General features: G+C 37.3%; 1 protein-coding gene across 1 annotated transcript in view; it reads left to right on the forward strand.

Moving 5' to 3' along the window:
- Positions 1-26,693, forward strand: part of map3k22 (mitogen-activated protein kinase kinase kinase 22) — a 46,250-nt gene that overhangs the window by 8,823 nt on the left and 10,734 nt on the right. The window contains exons 2-12 of the mRNA XM_056738508.1: positions 2,542-2,625; positions 3,987-4,031; positions 11,078-11,193; positions 13,509-13,546; positions 16,583-16,682; positions 18,277-18,393; positions 18,634-18,748; positions 20,902-21,035; positions 22,079-22,152; positions 24,270-24,331; positions 25,988-26,059. Of these exons, the coding sequence (XP_056594486.1) occupies positions 2,607-2,625; positions 3,987-4,031; positions 11,078-11,193; positions 13,509-13,546; positions 16,583-16,682; positions 18,277-18,393; positions 18,634-18,748; positions 20,902-21,035; positions 22,079-22,152; positions 24,270-24,331; positions 25,988-26,059 (892 nt within the window). The 5' untranslated portion in view covers positions 2,542-2,606. The remainder of the gene's footprint in view (positions 1-2,541; positions 2,626-3,986; positions 4,032-11,077; positions 11,194-13,508; positions 13,547-16,582; positions 16,683-18,276; positions 18,394-18,633; positions 18,749-20,901; positions 21,036-22,078; positions 22,153-24,269; positions 24,332-25,987; positions 26,060-26,693) is intronic.

Consider the following 26,693-nt stretch of genomic DNA (forward strand, 5'->3'; position numbering starts at 1 on the left):
ATTAATCACATCCAGAATAAAAGTTTGTGTTTAATTAAAAAATTACTGTACGCTGACACTGTGCATATTTATTTTGTACTTAAACATGCAAAATTATGTTTTTTTTTAGGAAATATTAGCATATTTATATTGAATTAAATTATATAAATTGTGCTATTTCTTTACATTTATCTTTCAGCTGAATTCACAGTTTAAAAGTCAAGTTTTAAAAAAGATGTCTATGTTGTTTTAAAAGTAAATGAGTAGTTGTGTTAAATAATCGGGATCTCAATATTGGCCAAAACAATCGTGATCATGTCTTTTGTCGTAATCGTGCAACATGTTTTAAACAATAGGTGGTTGCACATCCTTGTTCCCTTTCGATACTGCAAAACACTATGGGAAAACTCCTATTTTATCCGATACTGAAGCCTATTGGTTAACGTCTGTGAAAATCACAGACCAATGGCGTTTGGGCCATTCAGTGCAATTTTCTCCTTCCACACGATTATCTCGCTGCTCCAAAGAAGATGTCTCACTCTCCATAGAAACAAGCCCTGCAGCGGAAACCATGCTCCTGAGCACTTCCCCTGTGGCTATCCGAAGCACGTTGTTTCAAATGCCGCTTTGTCACTGTGGCTCTTGCCAAGCCTCTCTACAGTACCCACTGAAGATCTTCAATCTGAGTGTGTCGTCTGCCTGGGACTGACTCACGGTGAGACCGCTCTCACTGGATCAAGCTGCCCTCACTGCGAGCGCCTTTACCTCGTTGTGCTCCGCGGCCGGATCGCCTTCTTCGGCTGTCACGCTCCCTCGCCTGTCCCTCTCCACCGAGCCAGAAACATTGCTCAGTTTTTGTCTTGCAGCTTAAGCGTTGTGGGGTGTGGATGTGAATGCGTTTTTTTCATTTGTAACTCTGGACAACAAAACCAGTCTTAATTAGCAAGGGAACATTTTTAGTAATCGTCAAAAATACATGGTATGGTTAAAAATTTAAGATTTTACATTTTGCAAATAATCATTAGGATATTATGTTAAGATCGTGTTCCATGAAGGTATCTTATAAATGTCCTAGTGTGAATGTATAAAAACTTATTTTGTGAGTGAATGGCCTGCTACAGTGCCTCAGATTAACAACTTCAAATGCTATTTTTTTTCTATATTTGTTTTTTTTGCACCATCAGTTTCCAGCTTTGTAAATAGTTGTTGTTCGGCCAGATAGTGTTCTCTGCTACCACACTATATATCAATAGAAAGCTTATTTCTTCAGCTTTCAGATGATGTTAAAATCTCAATTTCGAAAAATTGACCCTTAAGACTGGATTTGTCGTCCAGGGTTACATTTTGTTTCCTATGATTATTGATCACATTATTTTTACAGTGTAAGGTTAAAGAAAGTGTTTACATTTGTAACCTTACTTTACATTTATTCATTCATTTTGCAGACGCTTTTATCCAAAGAGACATGGAGAGCATATAAACATTACTTACCTAAAAATAGCATCAAGTCTAATTATATAATTTAAATTTGTACTGCTTTAACAATATATAATTTAAGTTTACAATTGGAAACAATGTGACACAGGACGAAAGCTTATGTCAACCACTCACAAGCCCCATTCCCCATTTTGACATCACCACGTACCATCAGCTGCAGAAAGTGTTTTATCTCAAGATTCTAGTCTCATCATTTCCAGCCAGGTAATTTGATATAATCACCACAAGAGCAATCAGAAGAGAAACAGCCTCTCTGCAGCACTGCAAATATATTTGGCTCAGTTTTTACAGCCTGTCAGGAAAATATGGGAATTGCTCCAATTTGTAAAGTTTTTTTTGTTCAAAATGACACTGTTTCTTTGCAAATGTTTTAACCTTTTTACTGGCACACGTGTACTTCGACCCACTGTCAAGTAATAAGTTCTGGACTCTTTCAAGTTTTGCTAAAAAATAAAATTGGTCACTTTTTCCTGCCGAGTCTGGAGGCCTCTCGCCGATATTGTTGCATGAACATGACAATTATAAATGAAAATAAGTAGATCTCATTGTCTTGTCGCCTTTTCTGCTGGTGACAGTTTTTCTGCCCGATATTAAAAGCTTTCTGATCTTTAAAGAGCTCCGTGGTCGCTACTTTAAGCTTTCACCCGGCTTTATCCTGCACGCTGTGGCTAAACAATGTCTCAAGGTGATGCGTTTTCAATCTTCAAAGACAACAATGCTTGTGTCTCTTCTGCAGTACGACTCTGACAGACTTATGGAATATGACGGCTGTATTTGATATTGACATTTAGCATCATTTCCAGATTGTCGTTACAGTTTTAGGAGACATGTGTTATGGAACAGTGAAAATGTTATATGTCATATCATAAAAAATGTAATCCTTATTTATCTTTTAAAATAAATAGTACATTTCCTACAGTCTCAAAACATACTATAATTTTCAGTTTATTGTGGAAACAAAAGAACCACGTTATACATCTCTTCTATGATGTAGACTCTGTGAATTTAGTTTTTTTATATATTTATAATTAAGTATCTAATTTACTGTTTTTAATGTGTTTGCAGTGTAAAGATTATCCCTGATGAAAGGAGTCGAGCGTTTAGCTCGAGTTCACTAGGGTCACGTCCTGATGATGACAGTAAACATGGGTAAGTTGTCCTCTCTCTCTCTCTCCTGGTCTTGCACATTCTCCTCCCTTTCACAAATTAACTGCATACACACTTCCTGTAAACAGTTCATATGAGGCTTGCAAAACGGAGACTATTTCAGAATCATGTTTAAACATATTAATCATTTTTCAGGTCTGTTGTTAAAAACATTCTCACAGACATTTAACATTATGACACTTTAACATATATTAAAAAGCTACTGCAGTATAATATTAAATAGTTTTTTTTGGCAGAAAAAGAAATGACCTGTGCTAAACCTTACATCATCAAAGGGGAATTTTGCCAGTTAGTTCCGCATAATTGACGATTGGGCATTCCAAAGCCATTAATGCACAGCACATTAACAAAGTACAACAGAGAAAACACATTTGCATTTTCTTTTCATGCAGTTAAAACATTTAAAAACATTTGGGCAAAGACTCCAATATTCTATTTTTAGTGAGCATGCAAATTAATCTATGAACCAGCCTTTTGAAACCATTCATTTAAATCAACAAATTAAACTAATTCACAGAAATAAAGGAACACATTCTTAACTCTTTTCCTGCTAAAGTTCAGATTTCGAAGATTTGCTTTAACAACGTCAATAGGATAGTTCACCCAAAAATGAAAATTCTATCATGAATTACCCACCTTCATGTTGTTTCAAACCTGTAAAAATGTATTTATTTGGTTGAACACAATGACAGATATTTGAAAGAATGTTAGCAACTGAGATTTCAGGGGCATCATTGACTACCATTAAAATGAACAGAACAAAAAACGAATGATTCAATACTTTTTCTACTATGGTAATCAATGGTGCCCCAGAAATCTCGATTGCTAACTTTCCTTCCAAATATCTTAAAAAAAAAAAATGTATACAGGTTTGGAAAAACCTTATGTTGAATAAATTGAATTTTCAATTTTGGGTGGACTATCTGATAACACTCTCATTGTCATAAGTGTAATGACGCTGTCTTTAAGATACTTAACATGCAATTAAATAGGCCATTAAAATAAATGTGATTCTCACAGTGTTGCTTAATTTTATATTCCATCAATGCAACTATATAGTGAATATTCAACATATTGATCATCCCTAATAATCAGTTATTTGTTATTCAGGATTACAATTGCATACGAATGTTAGTTTCTTTACATCAAGGTCAAGACAGCAGATTTACATTGAATCAGACCTTGACAAATGGTGTGCTCACATGTGATACTGTTCTTGTTAATCACGCTATAAATAGACCGCTTTCAATTCCACACAAACTGTTTGCCTGATTGTCATTGTGTGTTAAATTTAAGCATGCTTTTGTCATTTGTAACTCTTGACTTTGTGTTTGTTTGTGCAGATGGCGGTCTCCAAAATGGACCCGGACAGCACAAGAACTCACAAGGTTTGTCAATTGTTTCTCTTTTAGGTTCATTGCTGTATACCAAGGCTTCCTAACACCGCGTCTACACCGGACGCGACAGGCGCGACATGACAACCTGCTTGTTCTTAATGGGTTTGTCGAAACTCGCCGCGCCTCATCCAGTGTGGACACTACTTCAAATTATAATGGGTTCTAATGCGTTTCTAATGTCTTTTGTCGAGTCGTGTCGCGTCCGGTGTAGAAACTGTGTAAGAGGCATTAGTGTTGATGCGAAATGTGTGGCAACAATGATGTGGTGGTGGCACAGTTACCAAAGCACAAGGCAAACACAGACACGCCCACTGAAACGATTACATCATCAGGATTATTGTCCTGGTTGAACATAAACCCAGTTTATTTGCACAAGGCAACAACCATATGGAAGAACATGTGCAGGTCATTTTTCATAATCAATAAAAATGAAGACTCTCTGCATTAAATTGATATTATTATATTATACAACAAGAGTTGTAGCCGCTAATCTGTCAGTGTGACAGAAAAATGCAGTGTTAAAAAAAGTGTACTGCCTGGATCATTTTAGTTACAGTTATGAGAATAATTGAGTATACGAACAAACTCGAAGGTGAACACCTGGACACATTAAACACTGAAGTGCTGAGTTGTAATTTAAATGATGTCATACTCTAACAATAAACATAATGGTCATATTAAAATTACCTCTCACTTTTTCTTTTGATTGTAAATTAAAACAATGACATTAGGAGGATTTGATGAGTCTGTGCTTGTTTCAGTGTGTGTAAAGAACGAGGACAGGCAGGGAATCATGGGTATGTTAGCAGTGATGAAAGGACATAGCGAGTGGATGCAATCTTAGTGAATACTTTAGTGGTGATGTGTTCATCCGTGCTGGGGAAATCCCTGTTTTCATTCTCTTCAGCTCCCCTGCCTGGGACACATCAACTCACACACAGTCACACAAGCGCACACATGCAGCTGTCCTGAGAAACCCTTACATATATAGGACTTTTGATCGATGGTGAGATAAAAAACATTGCATAACAACTTATCTGTGCAAAGACAAGTCTTGATGAGAAAGTGTGAGGTCTGCTGAATTTTCTGTTTTACTGTTTGAAGTTATATTGGTGATCTGATTAAAAAGAACGGATTGAAACAACTTTATAATACCCACCAAGATGAGCAAGTTAAATAGGAAATGCGTTCAACTGTTCATGCATGCAGCCACATTATTTCGAGTGTGTGCATATACATTCAGACGGTGCTTGCATACTGATCGACAGTGTTGTGTATCTGTACTACCGATACTGCAGAAAGACTGGAAGGGTGACTATTTGTATCAAGAGAAGTATCGGTTCCTTATACACCCTGGTCTGTACAGTATATATCTATTTGTGTTAAACTGGCTTTGCATTGTATGATGTCATTAGCTTTTTGAACTTCTTGTTCTTGTGAAATGTGGTTCCTGTGCGGGCCTCATGCTGACTAAACAGAGAGAGGTATAGTGATAAAGGAGAATAGACAGTGGAGTTAGTCATTAAATGGGAAGCTGCACAGTTAGGAGATCAAAATAAAGAATAGTCAGAGAGAATGAGTCAAATGCAATTGGAGAGGAGAGAGAGAGAGAGAGAGAGAGAGAGAGAGAGAGAGAGAGAGAGAGAGAGAGAGAGAGACATGGAAAGTGACAAGAGTGAGAGACTTTCAGAAAGAGAGAGTGACATTCAAATGTTGCACTGCATGTATCAATAATTGGAAAGTCATTTAGTACGGGTCTTAACTTAATTCATTTGATTGGATGTAAACATGTCAGGCTGTGTTACCATTGGTTAAATCTATTGGTTTATCCCCACCCATGCTGCCTTTGAATTTATTAAGCAGTGTTGTCACTTTGGAACTTCATTAAATCTTAATAAAACTATATAAAGTTATATTTTTCTATGATATAACGTGCCCTGATGAATCTTGTGAAAACATGTATACAAAGTCAGCACACCAAAGCTCCAAAAGTATCAAAAGTTTTAATAGACTTTCACAAATTGTGTGACGTTATGATCACAGATGTACTGTATCATGTAAAATAAGATTAAGGTCACGTTTTAATGTTGTGGTTGAAGTAATTATGTAGCTATTTACATAAACTAATTACATTTAAAGTGAAAGTTCCCCAAAAATGAAAATTGTGTCATCATTTACTCATCCCCTTGTCATGTCAAACGTGTAAGACTTACTTCTGCAGAACACAAAAGAAGATATTTTGAAGAAAGTTGGTGTCCGAACAGCACTGGCCCCCATTCACTTCTATTGTATGGACACAAAGTCAATGCAAGTAAATGGGACCCAGTTAAGAACATTCTTCAAAATATCTTTGTGTTCTACGGAAGAAAGAAAGTTATACAGGTTTCAAATGACAAGAGGGTGAGTAAATGATGACAGATTTTTTTTTTGGGGTGAACTATCACTTGACAATGTCAGCCAATCTTCTTATTTGACTTACCGAGTGACTTTCTACAAACTTTGTTTATAATTTTTCTAGGGTCATTTTCTTATCATATCTTCTTGGCATGATCTTCATTCATCATGTCAAGTTGAACGGACAAAGAGAAAGATAATAATGAAACTCTACTGTCACTTGACTGGTTGGTTGGATATCTGCCAGACCGGCGACGCCGTAGCGTTATCTCATCTTTAAACCAGCATGATTCAGAAGTGATATACTTATTGTTGCTTGAGACGCATTTAAGTTTCATGTACACAATGTACAAACCCACAAAATTAGTTTTGACTTGGATTTCCCATCTTGCAAGCTGTAGACTGTATTGCACTCGACTTGAGGGTTCTTGGCTATATTCCCGTTCTAATGCTCTTCCTCGTCCTTTGTTCATCATTTGATGAATAATTGCTGTCAGGATCAATAAAACTTTTCATCAAATATCCCTCTCTCGCTCTCAAAATAATGTTTGTTTATCCTCATTTTACATTAATTGCAGACGGAGCAAATGGAGTTTTGTAAATAAGCCACATTCTATAATAACCTCATTTGCATGGAAAGGACCCGTGTTTGCAGTTGCAATGACTTGACATAATGGCATTTAAATGCTCACCGCGGCACGTTTAGTTACGACAGATCTTGGGTAGTTTGAGGATTAGATGCACCTAAATGCCGTACGAAAAAATTGCCAATTTATTGAATTTGCCCCTTAGTGCTTTAGAGGATAACTTGAATCACATAACTGTTTTTCTCCAGTTATCATTGTTGTTTTTCAGAAGCTAAAGTACTTCAGTGATATTAAAATAGAAATGAGGTCAGACTGAGAGAATTGTGTGTGTGGGTTGTGAACCCGTTGTGAACCCGTCTAATGGTGGATGCTGCTGTGGAAGAGCAGCTGTGTAGCGAGACTCTTGCTGGTGTCAGAATCAAGATTCCCCCCAGACTCCATCTGCTTTTATAAAACCAACACTGCCTTACCCAGCACTCTTCTACCCCATAATGCCCCTCTGCCTCTCCAAGGATGCAATACAACCCCCTTAAATGCATGATTATTATTGATCCAGCATTACTGGTTGAATATCTGAGATCAACATCAGTTAGTAGTATCAAACCTGTTCTCACGGGAATTTGTTACTGTTTTACAAAGAAGCTAATTTGTACGAATTTGTTCGGTGTGAATCGTACAAAAATGTCAGATTAGTATAAATGATATATATTATGAATTATAAATGCACGCAACATATGATTGAGATTGCGCAAATTCCTACTTATTTGCCAGCGTAAAATAATTGTGAATTGCTGTGAGATTACTTTGTAATATATTTACATGTTTAATGTTTTAAATTAAGAGTTCACCCTAAATGGAATATTATGCTGTACAAAATAAGACATACTGCAATATTTCCAGTCCATTCTTTTCAACACAATTAATGGGGAATAGCGCTATTGAGCTCCAGAAACAACAAAAGCACCATAAAAGTTCAACTTTTGGGTCATATTCCAAGTTTTATTATAAATTGCCAACTCGACATTGAGCAAAATATTGGGGTAAATTAATGATGACGTAATGATTATTTTGGAAAACCAGGTATTTTATGTTTCGTTTATAGTAATGATCGCGACAACATATCATGTAGGTTTTGTAAAACGCACCGCCCAAGAGTCCTGACACACTTCCCCAGGCTGTGTTTTTTAATAAAGCTGTATTACTGTGATTAATAAAAGCATGATGTCTGGAGATTAAAAAAGGGGCTGGTAAAGAATAACCAAGACTGATTTAACCATTACAGGTCTTTCTAAAAAAACAAGCCTACATCTCTTAATATGGCCTTTGTGATTTAGCTCTAGAATAAATAAAGCCATAGATCGACTCTAAAGAGACTCATACAGCACTTACTCCATATTAACAAGCGCTCTTTACCTCCATTTCTAGCTACTCATGACAGTAGAGGTGAATGACCTTCCTCTCAGAATGTAATTACAAGTCACGCTTAATTGGCCTCTTTAAGGCCCCTTGATATGTTAATGTATGACATGCTTATTTGCATGATTGCTCCCCATTTCCCTTTTGATGGAAGGTAGCGAAGTGACGACTGTGGGCTATTTTAATGTTTCATGTGATGTTCATTTTGTTGCTTTGAACAAGGATGCCCCGATAAGTACATTTTTGGCCGAAAACAGATAATTATTTAACATTGGAAGCCGATATATTGGCCGATAAAGTATCTAAATATTAATATGAAATTCCCTAACACTGGAAAAAAAAGGCAAAAAGTGAATAACTGCTTTCATTTGACAACATTCACTGCAGAAATCAAGGTAGACATTCGTTGAACCTGAATATCATGTACCAAGCCAAATTTACACCAGTTAAACATTCTTTAACCTTTTAACTTGTTTATTTAATAAACAAATCAAATATGTTCTTCCAGAGCAACCCAGAAAGGTGTTCTCAATAGCCACAAGTCTAAAATGTCTTAAGACAGAAAACACTCAGACAGCAGTCTGATTCAAACAATATGGATTTGTTCCTATAATTCATAAATACTGTATCTACATACTGTACCTACATCAACAATGGTTCGCTAATAGTAGTAAGTGAATGATCTCGACAGAAAGACAGTACTGTACTGTATTTTAACTGTAAACTGAAATTATTTATCTGCTATAATATTAGCCTAAATTTTATTTTTTCAACCGATAACATTAAAGATGATCATTTGTCGGCCGATACCGATACGGCCTATAATTTACTGTGCATCCATACTTTGAATTGGTTATGTATTCAAGACCCATGAGCTTCTCTCATAGGTCTGGTGCGAAACCTTCCAGTGTCCTCAGAGGAGGGATTGGGGCTTTTTACAAGCTTCTGTCCAGCATTAGAAAGTTTCACATTTAATTGTCAAGGAAATAGAAAACCTTTTAGTTTTTCGCTCCACAGGTTAAAACAAAATGGCTTTGTAACCCGAGTTTCTTGGTTGATTCGCTTCTTTTTTTTGTGGTTCATTGAAGGTCGTGTGACCTCAATGGTTGCTTTTTTGCTGTGATGCTTATCTTTTTAGAGTGTGTTGCATTATTAAAATTCTCTTTGGTTTGCTCTTTTTCTCAGGAACACTGCAAGTGTAAAACCAATGACTTAATTCAAGGAAGCAGAACAAGCCTATCTAAACCTTTAGTGTCATTATAATGGCCTGTGGTTTCTGTAGCTGTATAGCACAGAATGGCACGGAATCTGGCAAACGTATATCTGCTTGTTTTGAGTGTCTATGAGTGAAAGAGTAGCGGGTTGCATGTAGTGCAATCGTGATTCAGCGCTCCCAACTTACTAAATGAGGACGCAAACACATAAACTGTATTTAATATTTCACGGTTTCATTTAAGAAAAGCTACTGTAAAACACCCTTTGTGGCGACCCGTAACACACACATTTTACCACACTATCCCCGTTGAATTGTTTTATAATAATAAATACTGAAGTATTTGTTGGCAAATATAGTAATATTTTAATATATTATATATTAAATATATTAACAGAATCTGGAAAAAATTCAACGAAATTTGGGAAAAAATACAACTGACTTCATAGGGACCTAATTTTGCTTAAAAATACGGAACTTCTGAATGAGAGTTTTCAATCAATTTATACTATAGACAAATCAATTGAAGTTTATTACTGCTTTAAATCATTACGCTATAATCTCGAATGTGCTAATAATACTCGTGTGAAAACAAGATTTGCGATACTCATCTACTACAATCACAATAGTCAAGTTATTTAATTAAATCTTCAAAACCAACACTGTTACTCAATTTTTAGGAAGCAAAATAATTCCACAAATATAGTTATTATTTAATATACTGTGACTAGCCAGTCTCTTCCTCTCTGTGGTTCGGTGGTTTATAGTGGGCCGGACTAGAGAGCTCATTACTGTGGTGGAAATATGACAGAAGTGTGTTTGCATGTTTGTCATAAGGGGAAAAACTATGATTATAAGGATCTAAAGGAAATAGTCGTTGGGTTTGTGTAAACCATACATTCTGTGACACTGTATTCTCACTGAACATCCATTGTCTTTCTTATGTTTTGAATGCAATTATGGTATTCAGATATTTCATGAAAAACATCATAGCTAGATATGATGTGCTGTAACCTTACACTGTGAAAATCCAAACAGGAATGATTAAATTTAAAATATAGGTGCCTTTGGAGGTGGGAATGACACCTCATTGGCACTTATCTCTAAATATGCCATCGCTTTAAAATAGACGCTGAAAGTTTACTAGAGCATGGTAATGAACACACGGACAGGAACGATACCTTAGAAAGCTCGGTGAGGTTGAACCGATAATTCAGTTGAAGGATGCTAAATAAGCTCTAAAAGGACCAGACCCTTTAATTTGGGCAAGCACTACTCACAATTTTTCAGAGTTATTGAAAACCACATTGTTGCATCAGTTGTCAAAACACAAAACTAGCATGTTTTATATTGAAGTTGTGCAGATGCAATGTGTTTTTTAGGGTCCATTCAAAGAATAACATCGGTTTTGCTTTGTGTGTTTCCAGATGATGAAGAGGCGCTCAACTCCATAATGAAGGACCTGGCAGCTTTACGCTTCTGCTACCAGCTTAAGACCAACAACAGTAACAAGCCCAAGAGCAGAAGCCAGGCCTACAGACAGGTGATTACAGTAAAACAGTTACTAGACTGTCAGGAATTTGGAGTGAGAACCCATACGCAGACAGCAGTTGCAAAATACTTGGGGCCTACGAGGGGGCAAGAACCCAGGGTAGAAAATGAACTCTTAAATAAAACACTTCCCACGAGGGAGAAAAACAAGAACTCAAAATAAACACAACTCACTTCTTCGTGGACAAGGCAGGAACAAGGTGCACTAGGATATGGGAAAGATTTAAAATGACCGAGCACAGGACTGAAGACAAGAGGGCCATTAATTGGGGAAACTAACAAGGGATGGTTACACTGGGGAATGAAATCCTAATGCACATGGCGCAAAGTGACAAAAAACGGCATGTGCTTCGACATAAAACACAACAAGCACAAAAGACTGGTACTGTCACAATCCTGTCCACAAAACTTGAAAACTCCTGACAAGCAGGACAGGATCATGACACTAGACACTGTATAAAATTTATCTGTAAAATTATCTGGCCCCAGAGATGCCGGTGAAGTTGCTTTACAGCATTTTACTGTAAATACGGAAACCCGTATTTTTCTATTTTACAGTAAAATACTGCCAGCAGAGACGCCAGTATTCTTCTGTAATTCTACTGTATGTATACTGTGAAACTGATTTACAGCTTATTACTGTAACAATGACAAACAGTATTTTCCAGTCATTCTTTATTTTAAGCAGAGAGCAACAAATTCTGTTAATACTTTGAAATTACTTTAAGCCATATTCTGTTAAAAGATATTTGAAGTTTTTCTGTAATTATTTCAATTGATAATATTCCAAAAATATGGATAAAAAGAATAAATACAATCCAATTTGAGTAATTTTGGCAACACTCTTCTTTAAAAATGGACCCCCCAAAATAGGTTAGAAAATAAAATCACACTGCAATAAAGACACAGGCAACATAAATAGGCAAATAATGTGAACATTTATTAATAAGCAAGATAATCCAAAAAAAGAGTATAAGCAATGTAAATATTTGTATGCGAGTAGGAAAAAGTGCAGAAAAGAATATAAATGTAAACTTGGAAACATAGGGTTAAAGGAAATTGCGTTATAAAAGTTTAATTGTCAGTTATGTTTAAGAACAAATTCTAGACTAAAATCAGCTTCAATAAACATTGAATTGTGAGAATAAAATATGAATGATAATGAATCGGCAGGATTTTGTTTTTATAGTCACTCACTTATAAACACTCTCATGTGCTATTCGCTTGGTTAAATTTACCCAGTAAATAGTTTATATTTGACCCAACAATTGGTTAAAACAACTGAGCATTTTGGGTTGAAAAACATCCCAACATATTGACACTGTTCAAATTGACAAGCACTTTTAATGCATAATATTGGTTAGATATTTGCAAACCCAGGGGCAAACATATTTTATCACAAAATACAGAGATATGAGATTTTAGAAGGAAAGCAGCGTTATGTTTAATTTATATTCCAACTGTTGGGTTTGTCCATATTTGACCCAACGTTGGGTTGTAAATAACCCAGTATTTCTTAGAGTACATTGAAAGATGCTTTGCCTTAATGCCCAGTTTTACCTTCCACTCGACATAAAATAGTCCTGTTGCTGTACTTTACAGCCTTAAACAGGATACAGCTGAGAGCGAGACCACAAAAAACACTCAACATCCGGACCTTCTGTACAACATATGAAACCCTTATTTTTGTGGCTTGTGTTCATTGCCTACATTTTCATTACAATGCTGTCACTCGACACAGGACACAAGTCAGTCCTGGAGATAATTGGTTGACACGCATTCTGTCCTAGCACACAGACACACAGTTTCTCTCAGTCTCGTACACACAGCTTGATGTTTTTGACTCACTCTAGGTTGTTTTTTCCGCATATTTTCACCTCTTTCTCTTTCAGACACATACACATAGCAGCATGAACTCTACCGACACGTTCATTTAAAACAACACAACAACATTCCCCCCAAATTCTCCCCGTGTCAGTCTTTACAAGTAAACATATGTGCATGAAATGCATAAATATGCAATATTTTCACTATTTCAGCTTCTCCTACTGCATTCATAATGGAGATGGCATAACAATGGCAACAGTCTCAATTTGAACAGTTTTTCATTAAGAGAGGTGATGTGTTGTCTTGAGGGAGACTTTGCAGTTAATGCTTATACAATATCAAACAGTGATGTGATGTTAATAAAATTGTCTGTTCATGAACACGATCGTGTCTTCTCACAAGCTTTCAAAACATAATAAATAAATATACAACATTCACTTCAAACAGAACTTTACATTGTTGTGTATTGTCCCCTGACAGGATTTGCGGGTGAAGCTGGAGCATGAACAAGAGAAACGGTGAGTCGGAACGCTCACATTATTCTTACAACCCTCCCGTCCCTCATCTCATTCCTCTTGTCTCGTCCCGCCTCTCGTAACACCTTTTCTAAGATCTCTCGACACAGAGAAGAACGGAAATTATGCCATGCTGCCCAAAAGAACCAGAACGTTCCTAAAGAGTTGAGTTAAAGCCTCTCTGGTACTGTTTGGCAAAAAAAAGAGTTTGAGCTCAATGACACACCCGGTTATTGATTTACAAAGTCCTGTAGGTCATCCATACACCCACACACTGAACATGTCATTTTTCCCATCTTAAGACTGCCAAGTGCCAAGACCCTAGCCTTTGCAAAGTATATCCATATGTGGTTTTAGCTAGCCTAACATCTTTTCTTGCTGAGGTACTAATGCCGGCATTTCCACTCATATGAAGCCAGTTTTTCAACATAGAAAGAATTTGAAGACATTAATGATGCATTCAGATCAAAATTGTTTGCAGGCGGAAAGTGAATTGTCCATTGAAAAGGAAAACGGAAGATCTCTTCAGTATCTCAATTGTTTCTCCTGGACCAGAAAGCCATAGAGCATCCTGGGAGAAGTTAAGGCCTTTGTTTGAAAACGCCTTGCTGGGTTATGTCATGTCACATCGCAGGAAGTTTGTGCTGCATTACAGGTGACAGACAGCTGGCCATACGGCTGTTACAGCTCTAATTGGCTGTGGGGGACGAACCCTGGCTTATAACCCTCTTCTGTTCTCCCTTCACATTAAGCAAAGACAGTTAAACAAGGAAAAGAACACTCGCAGAGGAAAATTAGATTGTTTAGAGGTTGCTCTTTCATTGCTCAGGATATTTGACACGGTTCTCTGTTAGAAGCAAATGAAACTGTTTTGCTCTAAAATAGAAATGGTAAAATATATGTATTATTTATCTTCATCAGTAATATTGACCTCTGATTGCAGACTTGAGAATCTGGGCTCAGTTTGTGCCATAGTTGAGACATTTGTGAGACTTCTGGGTCTTTTTCTCAACAGAAATGTGTGACACAGTACACATAAGGGCCGGTTGTACTTGACTTTCCGCGTCCGTGTCAGCCTCGCGCACATAATCGGCATACTCAATTGCGGATTAGCGCTGATAGACAAGTTCGACACATGCTCAATATGTCACAAAGTGGACTCGGCCGATTCAACATGTTCTGTCCACGGGGCCTCAAAAAATAGACAGCATGTAGACGGGGTGTGCGGACGACTGCAGACCCTACTGATAAGGAAAATTATGCCATGCGGGTGGCGTGTGGACGCGGAAGCCATGACTATACTTTGGGCTTACAGCAACAGTTTCCATTTGCTCTTTATTTACTCTCATCAATGTCTAGATTATATAACTGACATGTTAAAGTCAGAAAATTAGAAAACAAGTCCATATTGCAGGAAAGAGAGCAAATACAATAGCCTATTGCTCTTTTGTTATATATATATGAAATCTTAATAAACAATCTTGGCCAGATGGTTGGACTTAAAGATGTTCTCATGAATATGCAGAAGAATTAGTTTTTATAATAAAAACAAGCATGTTATGAAATCAGAATGACTTTGTAATAGTTGTAACATGCAACTTACAAAACTGTATTTTTTTACAAAACTATAGATGGGGTTTCAGTACTCATTTACAAGATATTACAGCAGTACCACGATACAGTGGTGATGTAAAATGTAATACCATAATATTTATAAACATGTATATGATGTATATTGCTTAATAGTCCTATTAATGAACCATGGTTGTACATACCAAGAATCCTGAAAATACCGCGATACCTCATTTAGTGCTTTTGAAGGTTTTGTTTGTGTGATAGAAATTTATAAAACTTACTTGCATTAAAAGCTCAATGGGCATTAGATAGCATAACACGTTGGACTTGCATTAAAAGCTCAATGGGCATCAGCATAACACGTTGGAGACTGTGAAATGCGTCTTCCTCTGGCAACCGCTGAATCACTGTGAGTAGCATGTGCCTCGCCAGGCGCAGAGAGACGCAGCCAAATTCAGATGATTATCTGTGCACGCTGAGGAAGGAAAGTCATCTCGCTCCTTACATCCTCTGTTCTCTCCAGTCTTCCGCTATGAGTTTTGTCCATCCCAATCACCCTCATCGCCCAATGTAAACAGAGTCATCTCTCAGAACTCAGATCATTTTGTAGCACTGATCGCAGCTCTCACTGTCAACAAAATTGTTTATCTCACATCAGTCAGAAAGCTTGACATGCTAACTCGCAGTTAGCCATGAATAATGTCTCAGCTGCTTTCCCAAAAATGCTTTTCAGATAAGAACCCAGTAAAATAGGGGGCCGGATTTAGCCAACAGGAAGGATACTGATTGGCAAACAGTCACAAATTGTTTGTTAAGGTTCGTGGAGGATCACAGATATGTGTGTGATTGTTTGTGGGCCAGTAGTTGGCCAAAATTCTTTGTGTTAAGGCAGAGCCAAACTTTCGAGAAGAAGAGGAAAACGTGCGTCCTGCTAATTCCAGATCTGCTCCCCTTTTTCCCGCTTTCCACTCAGGAAGCACTCCATCTGCCTTTGTGGACCCTGGTGTTGAAACAGTGGTCCGCTCCGGTTGATATGGCCAAGCACACGCTTGTATACTTTAACCTCTTAAACTCACCATGATGCCAAGCATAAAGTACACACACTTAAACAAATGTTGTAATCTCATTAGAAACTATAAAAAGTTAGTTTAAATTCGAATGTGTTCTTCAACAAATTTCAATATCGCGAAGCGAGTGAAAATAAAACAAATTATTTTGCATTTCTATTTTCCATGGGGGTCTTTCCTCTCTTGCTTTAGCAATGGTCTCAATTATAGAATAGGGCATCATGCATATATACAGTACAAAGTTTACATTCATTTGCATTTTCCTGTAGTTCTCACAGAGATATTAAACATTCCTTTATCACAAAAGAATGTAAAAAGAATATTGCCTTCATTGTACTTTAAATCGGGAGTTGCCCATAAATTGGTTTAGTTTAAGTCTTTTGCTGTTTTTCTTCAGAATCATCCCGTTCCAGAGACCAGTGAAGTTTAGAGATCTACTTCAAAAGGTGATGGAGGCTTTCGGGCAGCAAATGGACCTTTACTACACTGATAAAGAGGTACTGAATTTATCCAAGTAACTTAGCATTGATGACAGGTGGATAACTTGTAACTCCAAAATCGCAACTTGACAGAAAATGGTAAAAAAACACTGCACAGTCATAGAAAAATATAGTGGCCACTCCAAAAAACTTTTCTATTTTTTCAATGTACTATTTAAGTGTCCTTAAAGTTTCATTCTGTGAACTAGAAACACATTTTTTCGCGTATCTCAATTGAAAATATTGTGGGGGGTTTTTCATTTATTTGCAGAATAAAATAAATATATGATGAAATAAGACTGATTATTTACACAACAGGTCATTGTCATATCATTCCTGTTTGGGATGCACTATTAATTATCAGCCGTATCGGCCGATAAACGGTCATTTTAAAAGTTACCGGATAATCACATTTAGGCTGATAAACTACAGCCGATAAATCAGATTTAATTCCCTCTGGTTAAACGTCTTCAGCTGTATGCTGCTCACAGTTAAAATACAGTACAGTACTGTCTTTCTGTCGAGATCATTCACTTACTGCTATTAGCAAAACCTTGTTGATGTAGGTAAAGTATGTAGATATTTATGAATGTGTAAATTATAGGAACAAAAGCATATTGTTTGAATCAGACCTCTGTCTGAATGCTTTCTGTCTTGAGACCTGTTAGACTTGTGGCTATTGGAAAACCTTTCTGGGTTGCTCTGGAAGAACATATTTTATTTGTTTATTAAATAAACATTATACCAGAAATGTTTGAAGGTTAAAGAATCGTTTAGTAGGCTTGTACCAACTAGTAGGCTCGGTACATGATTTTCAGGGGGAAAAAGAGAACTAATTACCTTGTTTTCTGTTGTGAATTTTTTAAATAAAAGCAGTTGGCAATCTTTGTACCTTTTGTTTCAGTCTTAGGAAATTTAATTTTAATATTTAGATACTGTATATCGGACAATATATCGGTTATCGGTGGAATTGTCCCAATACATTAAATGCAAAGCTAGAGTGGTCTGTTTATTCGGCAGTAAAATATTAAACACTGTCTTGTCAAAGTTGAAAAGCTCTTTTTAACCCTTTTCAAGGTTGAATTTAAACCCACAAACAACCATCAATGGTGAATATAAAATTGAAAAGTTTTATTCAAAAAAACACAAGGTTACTGGTCCCCCTGGCATGGAATTCACCATGTTGTTTCTACAGTAGCCCAAAACGGACAAACATTTCTACAGAGGGTGTTTGGTAAATATGTTATGTCCTTCGGCAAGAAGTGAAAACATGTGACATCTTACTTCCTGTGTCAGTTGCCATAGTGCTTCCATTGTCCATTCGTTGGTTGCAATTCACAACCTAATCACTAGATGCCGCTTAAATGTCTACATTGCTCCTTTAAATATAGCAAGTACCACATTGGTGTGAGTCAATAAAAACACCCATATTAGTATATGTAGTATACATTAGTATACAACACTTCTACTTAGTCATAATAACCAAGAAAGTTTCTATTTATGTCTTATGATTTGAAATGATCATTTAAGGATGTGGACATGTTCCACTTCTTGTTTCTTTAATGGTGTGAATGTATGACAAATTGTGTTGACAATGTCCTTCTGGTCTCAGATGTTGCTGGCTTTGAAGTGTCAGGAGGATTTGGACCGAGCAGTTCAGGCTTTGAGCTCCAGCACTGGAATGAACAACCTGCTGAGAGTGATCCTGAAAACACCTCCCAACAACAATGTGAGTCCAAGCCAAAATAAAGACAAGCCACCCAAGATAAATTCAAAACTAGCCAAAACCAAATCTAAAGCGAGGCCTAAACACTAATAGTTCTCAAACCACAAATTCCCTTACCCCATCCTTTATATCCTGTTTGTTATTTTACTCCAGTAGCTCCAGTTAAAATGCCAAATTCTTGCTAACTTTAGCTACAGTGTCTGCCAAATATCATGCAAAACTCACATATATTCACCCTCCCAGTTTCTTCAGGTAAGCGCCCAAGACAGGCAGAGCGAGATGAGGGCGTCCAGGTCGCTGGGAGATCTCAAAGCCTCCGTTCTGAAAGGATCTGAAAGAGTGCGCAAACACTCCACAGGTGCGTCACGCAGGCGCGCATGCACACGCCCCACCTGACACGACAATAGGTTTATTATCGGCTCTGTTTGCACTGTCGTCATAAGGCCGGGGAATTGGATCAAAGAGCGTGGTGATGTCACAGTTGGTAGAGAGAGGCTGGAAAATCATTTTGAAATGTGTGACATGCAGAATATTACTCTTTTCAGAATGTACATTTAAAATGAAGTGTAAATATAATCACACATTTTAGAATGACGTAGTTTGCACTTGGTTACATGTTTATCGGGGGGGTTAGTACTGTGCGGTAGCTGTGAAGTGACATCATTTCTTAAAGTGTGAGATACTTGTGGAACTAGTTTCAAGATGAATACATCTAATGTTTGTCAGTGCCTAAATAGGTCAGTGAAGAGCGTACACACATGCATCTCTTTCAACACACTTCCTTTTGTTTTATTTTTTGGTCACAAGGTCTTGAGAAAAACAAATGCAGAGTTGTCATTATACGTGGGTCTGATTATTTAGATGTCAGCAGCCAGTTAACCACTCACCCTGAATAAACAGAGTTCACATAGCGTCAACCATTTCAACGTGATGGAGCTCAACAATGCACAATCTCACGTTTTCACACCATGTCTTTGTTTTCGTACCTGAGAACAAGAAAATGATTGACTGCTCAAGTCTGGTTTTATTCTGAATGATAGAGGCTGAGAGTCAAGAATGTGTTTGACATGTTTCAGTATGTGAGTTAGCATTTGTCTTTCTAGCGGGGTGAAGGAGAACTTAACTCCCCACATGAAATGTTTGGTTATCATTCATTTATCACATTTTATAAACACAAACCTTAGCAAAGGAAATATATTTTTGCAAAAAAAAAGGTCCATATGTGTACTGCACACATGTACAGTATTAAGGTTAACAGCACAAACCTGCTTCATTTATAGAAACCAATATTTAAAGAAAACAGCTTATTAAATAATGATTGCACGTGTTTTCACATTATAACCCTTATGATTTATCGCCAACAAGGTCTCAAGGACCCATCATCCTGTTCTATTTAGTTGTTGCTTTATACATGGGAGAATGTGTCCTGAGTGAACGCCCATTGAAAGTCACCCTGTACTGTGTTGACAGACATAGCATAGAGCCGACTGTCAGAACTAAATGTACAGCCGATAATGACAACATAACCATTCACCAAATTAAAACCGAGGGCTTTTTGGCACAAACGGATATGTTGTGACTAGATTATAGTCATTGTGAAATGTTGACTCATGTCACCTTAATGATATAATGTGTTTTGTTTTAAAGGCCAGAGATTTTGACTTTTACTGCCATTAACCTTAATTATGTGGGCAGAAATGAATAGCTACATGGGACATGTAATACCTTTAACCCCCTTAAATAAAACAAATGATTCATCTCACACGTTCGCATCACATCCTCTTCATGTCTTGCTCTACATTAAGATTTTTTACATTCCTCGCACATTTTTCGCTCTACCCCACCTGTTCTTGTCCCATATCCTTTTAATCGTAAGGTTTGTGATTTCTGCAGAACAGCCTTTGCCGGATATAAAAGCATGACTTGATAGTAATTGTTCACACAAAAAGGAAAATTCCATCATTTACTCACCCTCTTGTCATTTCAAACCTGTTTGACTTTCTTTCTTCCGCAGAACACAAACGAAGATATTTTGTAGAATGTTGTTAACCAGCCCCCATTCACTTGCAATGGTTTTGTGTCTATACAAATAGAAGTGAATGTGTACCGGCACTGTTCAGTTACCATTTTTCTTCAAAAGATCTTCTTTTGTGTTCTGGGGAGAAAAAGGGAATACAGGTTTGAAATGACAAGAGGGTGAGTAAATGATGACGGATTTCCTTTTTGGGTGAACTATCCCTTTAAATATGAATGAGACTGTCTTCTTAATCGATTAATGATAGGAGGTGTTTAAAACTGTTAGCTCGTGTACTCTCTCCTACTTACACATCCTCCAACGTTCTGTTTGCCTGTACCTGTCAATCACACTCATCATTTACTGTTCCGTCTTTTTTTGAGGGGATCTTCCCCTGCACCGTTATCGGGTGCTCGTGGAAGAATTACTATTCGTGGATGATTTTTTGCATCAGACCAAGGGATGTGTCATGAAAACGTTTTCCTGTCTGTCTGCAGGCTCCCTGAACACGGGCCGCACCTCTCCTCCTCCAGGCAGTGTACCAGAAGAACAGCAGCAGATCGCTCGGCAGGGGTCCTACACCAGCATCCACAGCGAGGGAGAGTTTATCCCAGAAACACTCGATTCAAATGTAAGATGTGCTGTCGGTATTACATTTATCTTCAGTTACACCAGGGCTTTTCACACCAAAATATAAGATAAAGATTCAGTATTGATTAAATGATTGAATTCTATGAAATGCCGGGTTTATACTACACAATATTTTAATTTTGTCAGATTAAACTTTACTGTTTTAAAAGGCACGCATTATGTTATTAAGAAAACGGAACCAGTGTACAACTTCCAGAAAACAAAATCGTAAACAAATATTGGCAAGTGAAGCAGAAACATCATTAAGGCAAGAGTATTTCACCTAGCAGCACATTTCTCTTTTGTTTCGCTCTCTGTAGTCCTATTGGTCATACCAGAAATGTGATGGAATCAGTTGTGGATGACCAACATGCTGTTCTTTTTGTCAGGATGTTTTGAACAGTCAGAGACACAGTTTCGGTTGTCAACCGTGAAACACTATGGACGGTTGCATTGGACGTACTAGCCTGGCCTGAAGTTATCTTCTGGTCTGTGTTTGATCATAATATAACAGTTTATTTTAGATTTAAATTATAATCATATTTTATTGTATATTAATAGTATTGAATTGAAATAAAAACTACTTTACAGTTATTGATTCTTTGCCGAGGTTAACCAGGAGTGAAGTTTGGGCCACATAACGTTTCTTTATGTTGTTCCCCCTAAAACCGTCTACACAAAATAGTGTATCACCACGACCCTATATAAAACAGATTGGTCCTGTATTGTGTATTCCAAAAATAAAATGCTGAATCATGGAACAAGATTACCCTGGGTTACTTTTCCCCAAGGTTAAGAATCACCATGTGTCAAAAATCGCTCTATATAAAAAGGAGTCTCTGGTGTTGTTTTGTACCGTGATTTGTATAAAATGATCACTATCTTGTGCAATTGGTCCCTTTACAACAGGGAAAGGAAAGCTTGAACATATTACTGGCATTGGCTCATGGAAAATCTTACGTCAGTCGTGTAGTTGGCTAAGGTCAGATGTGCTGCAATTCAATGCAATGCTACGAGCTGATGTCATTTATTTTTTGTCTGTAGATATTGGAGCCGTTTGGGAGTGCAGATGGCTCACTTTCCAGCAGCTGTCAATCATTGGATCAAGCGCTGGACAGGTGAGCGGATCACCTTATTATATATGTATGTGTTACTTTGTATTTTCACAAATGTGCACATGGACTTAAAATACGACGTGGAAATCGTTGAAAAATTGCAGCTTCAGCCATCAATGAGCATTTTGTAATAATAACGGGCATAGAGATGTCTGATAAATGTGCCAGCTGCCCAGAAAGGAAACGGAATCAGGTCGCCGTACAGGCCAACCAGGAAGCCCATGATGTCACCATGGCGACAGTTTGCTTATCTGGACGCCTGGATTCCAGGGCTATCACTGGACGCCTCTGCTCGGCTTGGCTCAGAGAGAGAGATTGAGAGAAAGAGTGGCTTGATCTCGCCGATTTATTCTGCTATCTGTTGCCTCGCCAGTATTGTTATAAAAAGAGTAATAATGCAGTGCGAAGAGAATAATAGAAAAACTAACACAGGGGAGACAAAAAGAGGGAAAGAGTGAGTAAGATAGAAATCCATGTATAAGAGAGAGAGCGGGAATGAAATAGGGAAACCATGCTACCTGCACAAGTCCTATCTGGCTTTTAGCCCTTAGAACAATGGCAGGAAACAAGTGCATGGAAATTTTCCCCCTCTCTGCGGGTTTGTGTGTGCCTGTTATCCGGGGTCTCGACGAACCCCCCGCTCGGTGCTGACATCACCGTCGGAGAGGAATAAAAGGGTCTGGGCAGTAGCAATCACTCCTGCACGGCAGACGCTCTTTATGTCTCATTAACTTGTTAAGTTTTTTCTATTATTGACGGTTACCTGTGAGGGTTTGTGCACATAAGCTTATTATCTCCTGTAGAAAGTCAACATCAAATAAGGTCCTCGTAGTAAGATAAGTTTTTTTTTATCTGCTGAGCTTGTAGATTGCTAATGGGAATGCAAAATGTCCACTGGTTGCACACTTCAGATTTTCGGTAAATTCAGTATGAGATCTGGTATGTTGTGTCATAAACATTTATAAATGTTAATACATAAACTGCGTTTTGCATACCAGCTAGAAATGATTTTAGTGGGAGGGTTAGAGATAACTTTTAATAATCACATTTTCAGTGAATAAAATCAAATCCGCCCCTATATCTTTTCAATTTAAATGTGCTAACATATTTTTCTACTTTAAGAAATGTCACATTTGGGCATTTAAATGTGTTTTGGGTAGTCATTTTACTTTTTTATTATTTATTTTATTTGTATTATTAAACATGAAGATGAGTGAGCAAATTAATGAATATATACAATAATAAATATATATATATATATATATATATATAAATTAATTAAATTTTCAACAAATATAGCCCTAAATCTTTTTCTTATTAAATATGCTGATGTCACTTTTTTATGGTTGAGAAAATAAATATATACAGTAAATAAATATCAATAATAAAAATAAAACATATAAATAATACATAAAGTCTGTTTTCTAAATAAATTACAAAAAATTAGGGCTGTCAAAAGATTTATCGCATCCAGAATAAAAGTTTGTGTTTACATAATATATGTCCTTGTACTGTGCATATTAATTTTGTATTTACAAACACAAAAACAAACACATAAATGTTAACATAAACAGAATTTCAGAAATATTTACATGCATTTATTTATATTTACTAATAATTGAAGAAACGTTTAATAATTTGTATCTTTTTCTTAAATATATCCATGTATGTGTATGTGTTTATAGAACAAAATTAATATGCACAGTTCACAGACACATATTATTTGCCCTCCAGATGCGATAAATCGTGATTGATCATTTGACAGCCCTACAAAAAATATAAACAAAATTAGGTGATTTAACTGTCCAAATAGATTTTGTCTCCACTCTATATTACAGATTTGACTGACACTTACACTATCCATTGTCATTTTCAAAAGTTTACCGAATCCTCTTAAACATCCAGACGTTAGCATGTCAGGTCAGGTATCGAGAAGAGACAATCGGTCTCTGTCCTCAGCATAAGGACAGGTGGCAGGCGGACCTGCTGTCCGTTAGAGTCTGTAGGCACATTTGGGACAGTAATGTGTTGGAATGTAGGCCAGTCAGACCTCTCCACCACACACAAGGGAATAACAAGCAAAAATAACCCGTCATCTCCTCCCCTTTCCTCTTTTACAGCCCGCCGTTCTCCCAGAACAACAGGGACAACAATTACATGAACCTCAACTATGAATACAAAGGTGAGATCTGCAAGTCAATATGCATCTCTGTCTAGATTTTTAATGGTCTCTGCTCCATTAATAAGACTTGATATTTAATGGAAGTCTGTGTGACAGGAGCAAAAGGGCTTCATTTAGGGGGTCGACTATGGCTTCTTTGTGTTCTTAGTAGGTAATCGCATCCAAACCAGACTAATGAATTGCATCCCTGCGGATTGAAGTAGGGAGCTGCATTCTGGGATGAGGCTCCGTTCCAACAACTACTGAGCTACCTTGAAGTGTACTATGTGCATAAGAAGTACACTTCTAAGGTTGCATTCTAACAAGAGTGATTGATTTGGGACGCTCATCATTTGCAGCAACTATATTTCAAACGAAAACATTTGTTTAATGAGATTGTAGCAGTGCATTCTGGGATTGACTTCTTTGGTAAAGGTGCACGCAATTCAGTAGTACTGAATGTAGACTCGGTAAAATCGTAGAAGGAAGAAAAATTCCTTAACCCTATGCTGCACGTTTTCCTTAATTTTTTCTTGTTTTAAAGATACAGTCCATAACTTTTAACTTAAAATCAGCATCTTTATTGGAAAAATTGGTTATATGTTTATTAGAAAAGTAGACACAAATATTTTGCATGTCTTTATACTGTAGCTACATGGACAACTTTCAAGGTTTTGCAACGAAGCTGTAGACTCGAATAAAATGAGACTGAGCAGAAAAGATTATTCTTTCTCTCTTTTCCCCCCATTCATTCCTTTTCTTCTGCCGCGCTGACAGATTGAAAGTTACTGGAGTGGTTAAAGCAGGAGATTTTCTTTCATGCCTTTCCCTGGTTAGCATTCTCCATCTCTCGCTCTCCCCAGCTCTCACGCTCGCCCGCTTCTCCCTCTGTTGTTTTTCCTCTTGAGCGGCGATCAAATAGAGCAGGTCTCCCTGATAATGAGATCCTCAACAGCGAGAGGCCGGTCACACTCGCAAACACACACTAGCTGGTACTTCTCATGGAAAGTTCATCATCTGTGCAGATACAGAACCGTTTCTATCCTTATAAGAAAAAGAGCTTTGTGTTATTTACGACATACCCAGACGTCCGTGCACACACACACGTACCCGTGTCCAACACTGTGTAGAATTCCGTAGAGAACAGGCTGTTTTTTGCCGGGTCTTGTGAGTACATTTTTCCTCTGCTTTCAAAACGGGGCAAATCGTTGGGTCTCCCTGGGAAACGGGGCTGTAAACAGCGCTCGGGGAGGCTGTTCGCTTAACAGCTGCTTTCAATTGCATGCGGCCTCAGAACGCAGAGCTGGTGTTAACACAAGCAGGCCTCTGAGCGAGACCGCGTCCTACAGTTGTGTTGACACACAGCCATTGGCTCTGGCATGATCATCTTGCTCTTTGTTTTCTCTTTTTCGTCTCTTTCTCTCGGTGTGATGTTGACAAGTAGAAAAATCTCACAACGGAATAGACTATATTTCACACCAAAATCCAGTATCTTTAGGACTATTGCATTGTGAGAATATTTTCATTACACTAGCACAATAAAAGTGTTCAACTGTAATTCAGACAAGACAAGTGTATTTAACACATTAAATATAGTATTACCTTTTATGGTAAAGAACTAAATTTAATAGCCTAGCATGTAAATAACCAGCCTGTGTCTCACTGCTCCCCCTGCAGGCCGTCACGGGAAACACGGGACCTTTCCACGGCAGTTCCACGTGTCCAGCCGCAGCAAAGACTACGGTGATGGTGAGGTCCTCTTTACTATCATCAATGTTTGTTAAATTTGCTCATTTAGCAAAGGGTAGCAGTCTATCTAATATAAAATGAATGCTTGTTTGAGTTTCAACTTCAGTCATTAAATGTAAATCAGGTTGAATGAATAAGAGATGTGAATTGTAATCTAATGAACCGTAATCTAATCTGTTCTGCGGCTGTCAATCATTTTGCTGGTGGTTATTACCAAGCCAGTGATGGATTTAGACTGCTTCATGCATGTTCATTTAAATATGAAGTTACATATTAAATTCAGTAGTTTTGTTAGTTATATTGGTACAGCTACCAATGAGCACACGCCTGGCCCGATGTTAACTACCGGTCTGCCTTTGGTTATAATATAATAATTGATTTTATCATTAAAATTATCATTAACTGGAATTCATTTTTTGTTGTATATTAAATGTATTTAGTTAAATTAATACTACGGAGGTCTTTGCGGAGGTCTACCGGAAGTTACAGAACATTTTTATTATGTTGTTGACGCTGAGGCCGTCTATAGGAACATGGGTTTATCCATCATTCTTAATACATCAGCACATAGTATAAAAGCTGCGCATGTTTATTTAAAAAAAACATTTTGCTTACAGTGTTATAAAACTAAATG

Source organism: Triplophysa dalaica, chromosome 23 (assembly GCF_015846415.1).
Source record: "Triplophysa dalaica isolate WHDGS20190420 chromosome 23, ASM1584641v1, whole genome shotgun sequence".
In the NCBI taxonomy this organism is placed as follows: Eukaryota; Metazoa; Chordata; class Actinopteri; order Cypriniformes; family Nemacheilidae; genus Triplophysa; species Triplophysa dalaica.